Source organism: Synchiropus splendidus, chromosome 13 (assembly GCF_027744825.2).
Source record: "Synchiropus splendidus isolate RoL2022-P1 chromosome 13, RoL_Sspl_1.0, whole genome shotgun sequence".
Lineage (NCBI taxonomy): Eukaryota > Metazoa > Chordata > Actinopteri > Syngnathiformes > Callionymidae > Synchiropus > Synchiropus splendidus.
Window position 1 is genome coordinate 9,224,264 of NC_071346.1, and position 8,167 is coordinate 9,232,430.

At 41.0% G+C, this 8,167-nt stretch overlaps 1 protein-coding gene across 2 annotated transcripts; it reads right to left on the reverse strand.

Moving 5' to 3' along the window:
- Positions 1–794: 794 nt before the first annotated feature.
- LOC128769637 (histamine H3 receptor-like) lies at positions 795–7,788 on the reverse strand. 2 transcript variants are annotated; one of them, XM_053883529.1, is made up of 4 exons: positions 7,523–7,788; positions 7,286–7,452; positions 2,070–2,650; positions 795–1,994 (listed from the first exon to the last, which is right to left on the reverse strand). In XM_053883529.1, the coding sequence occupies exons 1-4, from the start codon at positions 7,764–7,766 to the stop codon at positions 1,916–1,918; spliced, it is 1,071 nt and encodes a 356-aa protein (XP_053739504.1). In that variant the 5' UTR covers positions 7,767–7,788; the 3' UTR covers positions 795–1,915. The 2 variants fall into 2 exon arrangements, with proteins under 2 accessions (XP_053739504.1, XP_053739503.1); XM_053883528.1 differs by having other exon boundaries at positions 795–2,650.
- Positions 7,789–8,167: the final 379 nt, after the last annotated feature.

Below are 8,167 nucleotides of genomic sequence, written 5' to 3' on the forward strand. Positions count from 1 at the left end.
GGCACGAGGGGCGGGTTTGCGGATCCCATTCGCCTGCAGCTGTGGCCTTATTCCCAGCACCTGACCGTGGGCCCAGATGTGCACACGGGCAACAATATGAGAAATGTTAGTCCCCTCTGGGACCTGAACACCTGCAAATGTAGACACCCCCCCTCCTTTTTTTTTTCTTCAGAGACAATGTAATTACTGGTCTGATAATTCACATCTGGAGATCATTTTCTTCCTCTACCGAGTCGAAGAACATGGCAAGGACTGCAACACCGCTACCTTACCAACCATCATTACCAGCCATGAACAGAGACTGGAAAATCTTTAACTTCAGAGAGAACTGGAGAAGGAGTGGCTCCACTCCATGTCTCTGGTTGATGACAGACCACCCCACCACGTACTGAAAGTATGCTACTGTTTTTTTTTTTGTTTTTTTTTGTTTTAAGCAGCAAAATCTTTATTCCTCAGCCACAGCTGCCGCCAACTCAATCCTGATTCAACTTACAGCCTTGCAAAGAACACCACTGGATTCTTCAACCTCTCCTCAACCCTCATCATCAGCTTCCTGCGGAGAACCATGGCTTCAGATTTACAGGTTCTGCTCCTCACCCCCGCAGCAATAATTGGACCTGTACGACGGTATTGTTTCTTAAAATAGGGCGAGCCAACACTTGCTTATTCTTTTCACCCAGTCACCTGAAAAAATAATGTCAAAAAGAGACTTACATTTCACACATTTCTCAGTCCATCATGACCACAAAGACACTGATGTTCCTCTACTTTATTGGTGGACTTGAAGTCCCCTAAAATCGTACACAAACACAGGATTAAAGGAGACGTCAGTGTTTCTTTTTTGCACATTTGCTTTCTTTTTTTTTTTGCTGATCATCTTGAATATGATTAAAAATGTATTCACAAGGATGAACACGATTGTAGCACTTGTAAGTATCATAAATCACACCATTTACACCACCGGTATAAAGCAAAATTAAATGGACAAAAAACATCGTTACGTGTCATTCATCAGAACCAACAAAATCTCACTCATATGTTGCAATGAAATGCAGTTGAAACGTCAACGAGTTGTCTTATTGGAAAAGGTAAATGCTGACATCTAGTGGTAAAGCGTCCCATCTACACAACGTAGTGATAGGCGTTTTGACGTTCGTTAAATCTCTAAATGTGTCGGTGAAAATAAGTACAGCTGTAAAATTTTGTGATCATTTTAATGACATGTAATCGTTTAACCCACGTCACCCTCGATGATTTATTTATTTATTGCATGCCTTGCCAATTGTTTTATTGGTAAACAGGGTTTTAAAATGATGTCGTTGTTTTTATATGAAAAAAAAAAATTAAAACACCAAACGAACACTTGCGACTTATATGCAAAACAAACAATAACGATGCCACTTTAAAAATAATAATAATAAAATAAATAAAATTTATATTATTAAAAAAAACAGTAACACATCTGATAATATTTTTGCTTAAATGGCACTTCGTGTGTGATTTCATTGGCTACTGGATTGAAATAATAATTCGCTTTGAACAGCAGATGGTGCTAAAGATCTATTTTAAAGGAAGCCACGTTTATTTATGCATTTGTTTTTCATGAAATACTAGTAAGATGGAAGCTCCTCGCTTATAAATACATACTCGGACTGGTGAATTGCTTTTTCGCTTCAAGGCAGCAGTAACAACAAGTCAAGTCATTTCTCTTTACAGCCTCTGGATTGTGGCTTAGATGTGAGAATATTAATAATATCGTGATGGAGGCAGGACTTTGGTGATGAAATACAGTACATCAGCAGCACACACGTCAATCCACAAACAAAAACACGTAAATCTCCTCCGCAGGCTTTGAAACTATGGAAGTACATGGTTCGCAGTTTGAATATTCCCCTCCCAGCAGCGTGTTCTGTCGTCAGGTGACGCGCAGGACGGGCGACGGGGGGGTTGTGTGACGCTTCGGGCAGAGAATCTTAGCGAAGGCCCTGCGGAAGCTACTGTGGCAAAGCGGGTACAGGAAAGGGTTAATGGCCGAGTTGAGCCACAGGAGCCAGAAGGTGATTTCGTACCAGTGATGCTGGATGCAGCGCCCTCTGCAGGCGGCGCGGATGATCATCAGCAGGGTGTACGGAGCCCAGCAGATGGCGAAAACACAGACGATGATGGCCAGGGATTTGGCGATTTTCTTATCCCTGGACAGACGGCTGGGCAGCGCCGCCCTGCTGGCGGAGGGATCGGCTTTCCCCAGACTGGGGGACGAGCTCTGGGAGTGGATGGACGCCCGTCGGGCCAGTTTGGCTCCCAATCCAGAGGCGGCGGAGACGCCTTCCGCGTGAGGCTGGCTGTGCTGCAGGTGGAGCTGGGCCTCCACGCTCTGCAGCCTCCGTCTGCGGATGTTCAGGTAAATGCTGAGGTTGAAGAAAGCCACGGAGATGAAAGGAGAGAAGAACTCCAGCATGGAGGCGCTCAGCAGGAAGTACCAAGAGTGATAGAACTCGGCGAAGCACTCGTCCTTTGGCACGTGGCTCCTGCCCGCCACCAGTTCCCAGAATATGATGGCTGGACTGTAGAGGACAAAGGCCAGAACCCACACTGTGACCATCTTGATGATGGCTGGATGGGTCATACTCTGCCTCGCTCGGTAACTCACCTGCAGCAAACACCAGGAAAGATATGATGCTCACGGAGGAAAAAACTAGACTGAATAACACAGAGAATTATCAGGTGACTTATCAGCTCAGCAAGGTTCCTCAAAAACTAATGAACAGATTCAAATGATTAAATGAGGAATAATATCCTCCAGAAATGTTGATAAAAGGACAATGAAAAGATGATAAAATTTCGGTACAGTTTCCATCTTCAGCCTACAGAGTGACTGGTGGTACAGTGAGTTCTGTGCTGCCACCTGCTGTTCTATTGAGCTCTTCGCGATCAGTGATTTTTATTATATTTGGAGTGCTATATGTAGGGCAATAATATTGGATTTAAAAAAGTGAGGTTGGAGAAGAAGATCAAAGGAGAAGAAGAGGGTGTTGGCCGGGTTGTGTGGAGGGGGAGAAGACAGAAGGAGTCACAGTTCATAGGACAATATTGAGGTTCTGAACCCTGAGGTTTAATTCGGGGTGAATTGAAAGAAGAGGATTAGAAACGTGAACATCAGAGGGTCAACTCATGTGGAGGAATAAGAGAACACAGAGAACAAAGTATCTTAACCTTAACAAATTATGCTACATATTTAAGCTTGTATTTGTTCACTATTTACAAGTATATTCTGACTAAGAGTCCTAATACTCAGCTTCTGAACAATGTTGTGAAGAAAACATTGTGCTTCTCGTGTCAATAACAAGACGTTTCTCATCTCACAAATTCTGCCGTACTGCAGTTTCCCTGATAGAATGTGTTGGGGTTGATGGAGGGCCAAAAATGACCAGATGTGGTTTCACAAATTCATTTGTAACCCCCGGTATGATCCCATCTGATTTTGCTCATCCTATAAATATTCATCATCATCATCTCTGCGCTGATTAGTCAGAGAGCAGCAGAGAAGCTCTCCTCAGCGCTCGGCTGCTCTGACACTGATACGCTGAGCTCTCCTCAGTGGTGGGGTCGGTGAGCAAAGTGGTCAGTGGATGAGTGAGAACTTCAGTCCACAGCTGTTTTTGTGTTTTCCAGTTTTCACTTTGGTACAATGTGATCCATCATCATTTTTGTTATCCTTATTGATGGTAATATAATTCATTTGTTTTTATATTTTTTTAAGCATTGCAATGCTGAGAAATATATAGATTGATCATGTTGTATTTTTGCACATTTATTCATTTAGAGAAATATAGGAAAAGTAAAACTTAAATGTTTTACTTTTATTATATTTTTTCTTTTTTCTTTTTAACTACAGGGTTGGATGTTTTATAAAACATCTCATTTACTCAGCCTAATTTCATATTTTTATTTTTATTTTACTCTTATAATTACGACCCCCTTCATTACATGTATGTATTATTGGCATGTATTACTTTTTTATTTTTTCATTCATATCTTCAATTTTATGTTTTTTTTTATACTTTTATTAGGTATTATTGATTTATTTTACGATGTTTTATTTTTCTAATATAATATTTTAACATGTAAAATATCATAATACAATACAATATAAAATGGTATTTATAGAATATATATATATTTGTCCATTATACTGAATTACAAGTCCATATTTAACTTTGTTGTTAAAATATTTTTACAGAGACCCTGTAATCTTTTTAATATCATCTTTAATTTGTTAATTTTGTTTTCCTCTCCAACAGCTTTCATGATTAGATTTACTAGTATTGACGGTACACATGCCCTGTTTTTAAACAGTTTTTATTTAATCTTTTGTGACCTCTCAACTTTATCCATATATGATTCATTTTAAATTCTTTTTCTTTTCATTTTTCTGCCCTATAGTGTGAATGGCATCACCTTCATTCTCAATATTGTGATTTATTTATTTTTATTTTTTATAATTATTGTCCATTAATGTGTACATCGTGTTATTCTTTTTTTTTTTATCGTCATCCTTTTTTTTCCTTAAAAAACTTCACTCTTTCCTGCAGCATTCTGATATATCATAGTCATTTTTATTCTGAAAAACCAACACTTCTCTCTTCAAAAGAACATTTTTTTAAAAGTAGTGAAGACTTCACAATGACCCAAATCTTTGGCTCTGTCTTCTCCTCAAGGACAAACTTTGTCTGAACCAGTCAGTGACGCTTCCCCCGCGCATTGATCACACAAAAATGCTTTCAAGCTTTTTGGCATCTGCTGGCCTGCTTCTGCGGTGATTGATCTCTGCAGGTAAGGGTGACCGCTGGACACCGGAGTTCCTCCATGATCAAAGCCTCCGAATTAAAGAAGGGCCTCTCTCCTTCTCCATTTCTCTCTCTTCAGTGTCATTTGTGTTCACTGCTCTGATGTTAAGTGTTTGCTTGTGAAGGGAAACAGAGCGTGTTCTTTGTCCACCGCCAACAAGTAGGCCACATTAGAGTTAACACATGTGTGCGTGACGGAGTCAGAGCGCTAATGCAAGCTGATGGAAACAGTCAAAGATGCTACCAGGCTGAAAGCTCGGAGGTGTTGGGAAGGTTAGCTAATGGCTAACACGCCACCCTTCTCTTGGTCTATTTTTGGATGTGCGTAAAGTGGTCAACAGCTCAAAAAAAATGGACAGATTTGTGCTGTTCTCATAGTCTTTTTTATGCTGTAAAGAGCCATAAAACAGTTAGCAATTTTCCCATGAGTTTAAGATGTTTTATACTGTCCACGACGTTTGGCACTTGTGATACGGATCAGGGTGTGAGTGAGGTGAACAACGTCTCAGGAAAGGGCAACCATTTTAATTGTGCTTTTTAGCTTCAAAGTTTGTGAGTCTAGACTGGAATATCAAATGATTTTTTTTTTCTGCCTGACTGGTGCTGGCCGACAGCAATCAGTCTTCCTTTGATGTTTGAATTTCAATTCTGAATCGTCAGTCACACAACACTGAAACAGAGTCAAAACTCCTTTCAAGTTTGCAAAGGAGCACCTGAACTCATTTTCCATGAACCAACATTTTTTTTCCTCCCTTCTTTTGCAACCCAACTAAACAAAATATTCTTTTTTAGTATGTTTTTTTAAAAGATAAAAAACGCAATTAAACTACCAAAGCCCATCCGTGAAATAAACTCTTTTAAATACAGTGGTACCTCGGTTCTCGACCACAATCCGTTCCAGACGGCCGCTCGAGAAGCGATTTGTTCGAAATCTGAATCAATTTTTCCCATTACAATGAATGGAAAAAGTAATAATGCGTTCCAAGCCTTAAAATAGTCTTTTGTAGGAGTGAATGTAGAGTGTCTGCTGCAGGTGCGCTGTTCCTCTATGTGTGTGGCCGCTGCATGTGGGAGGGGTTGCTGAGTGAGTGACGTCTCTCCAGAAGTGAAGAGGTGCCCGGTGCGTGTCCAGCTCTGAATGTGCGCTTCTGTGCAGTTTGGCTGTGACAAAGTCATAAACCAAGTCACGCTCTGTCCCAGACTCGCCTCATCCCTGTCCCAGCTCCAGCCCACAACAGGACATCAAACCCTGGAGTGAGAGCGAGCACCTCCCCTGTGACACTCTACCACGGTCCAGTGCGGAGACAGGAAAGGTTTTACACCTCAATATGAAGAAAAAACAGTCAGTAAATGGAGCTAACGGGACACGTGTGCATACAGAGGCTGCGTCGTGGGTCAGCTGATCGGTCCGCGCATGTTTTTTCTGGGTTTTTTTCCGGGGTGTTTAATTTCTGGATTTTCGTTCGAAATCAGTAGCAAAAAAATCTCGAAATTTTAGTTCGAACTCCAATTTGTTCGAATTCCGGGACGTTCGAAAACCGAGGTACCACTTTATCTGCGAATAAGTTTGGCCAGCAGGTGGCGGAAGCGTCCTACAGCTCGCTTTCTGAGGAACAGTTGGGAAATGAAGAAGAAAATCAGTAGCTAGCCTCAACATAGAGTGACAAATTCTTCCAGGGTTGTGCACCAACCCTTCCAAGATGCGATCATCTATTCCTCTTGCAGTTATCGACATCTCCTGAAAGTTTCATTGAAATCCACCCATTGGTTTTAAAATATTTTGCTGACAGACAGACAAACATACAACGTAACTAACGGTTCATTTTTTAAATAACTATTTTTCTTTTTTTTCTTTACTTTGAGATTCCATTTTCATTCAATTGAAAATGTTGAACTTAAATTCATGTTTAGTCTATTATGCCTATTATTTCAATAGACAACTTCGCAGAAAAACTCTCACAAAATTTAGACTCAGTCAATTATGATATTTTGTTCTCAAGTTCCCAAATTCTGGGAGTGAAAAATGAAATGAGGAGAGAGAGAGAAAGAGAAAAAACTAAACACAAATGTGGGATTACAGGCTGTGAAGTGTTTTTCCCACTTATCAATTAAACAATAGCATATGTGTATGTGTGTGTGTATATATATATATATATATATATATATATATATATATATATATATATATATATATATATATATATATATATATATATATATATATATATATATATATATATATATATATATATATATTTGAGCAACTGCCTTTTCACATTTCCTCTTTTTTTGCCTGGAAAATCCTGTAATTGGCTGTGGCACGGAGCCTGGAGGAGTCAGGCACATTAACCTGTGCAGATGGCCACATGTGGGACCATGGTCCCTGTCAGGCTCTGTTGACCATTTCACCATGAAGTCAGACATGGAGCTGCACTCACCGCTCGGGTGACTGAGAGGAAGCGGTCGTAGCTGATGAGCACGATGTTGAAGACGGAGGCTGAGCAGAGCAGGTAGTCCATGACCAGCCACAGCTTGCAGACCCCTCTGCCCAGGCTCCACTTGCCAGTCAGGGTGTAGGGGATGTAGACCGGGATGCAAAACGCCCCTGCGCACGAGGAGCAGATGTCAAGAAACGCACTGGACTCTGTCACACCGCGCGAGAGCGCATCACTTACCCACAAGGAAATCCGATATTGCCAAATTCAGAAAGTAATAATTGCACTGTCTCCGCAAACTCTTGTCCACTTTGAAGGCGAAGATGACCAAAGCGTTGCCCAAAACTATGACCATGACCAAAGTTACCATCATCACCATGAGGACGACGAACATGGGTCCGGAAAACGCGGCGCCGCTGTGAACTCTGCTGTTGTCGGAATAAACGCCGCTGGAGTTGGAGTCACTTTGCTGCAGCTGCGACATGGTGCGCTCTTTAAATTGAACGCTGCTGAGGAGGGAAAGAAGCAACAAGTGTCAACACCCCATTCATCCTCCGAGAGACACGACGGGAAAGCTGGAGGAGAGCGCGCCTTCATCGCCGGCAGAGGGCGCACATGTCTTCAGCCATGTATTATTCATTCTTACGTTCAATTTGGCTTTTTCTATCTTTTTTTTTTCAACTGTAGATGAGCAACATTATTTGGATATTAATAATGTTGCTCATCGTCCTATACTATTATTTTAGGACTGTGACACCCATTCTGTATTAACATTGACAGCATTTGCTCATATTCTTTATTTTTTTAAACATCTATGTCCATTGTTATCATGTCAGCTGAGTCATAGTTTGCTATTCGTCAGAAAACGATTCGTTTTGTTTTACT

Bases quoted from the DNA above. Each gene is read 5' to 3' on its own strand.
- LOC128769637 (XM_053883528.1), bottom strand. From the start codon at position 7,766: ATGTCGCAGCTGCAGCAAAGTGACTCCAACTCCAGCGGCGTTTATTCC. The intron at 7,453-7,522 runs GTAAGTGATGCG...CCTCGTGCGCAG, and splicing joins AATATCGGATTTCCTTGTGG to GGGCGTTTTGCATCCCGGTC. The intron at 2,651-7,285 runs GTGAGTGCAGCT...TGTTTGCTGCAG, and splicing joins TCCTCTCAGTCACCCGAGCG to GTGAGTTACCGAGCGAGGCA.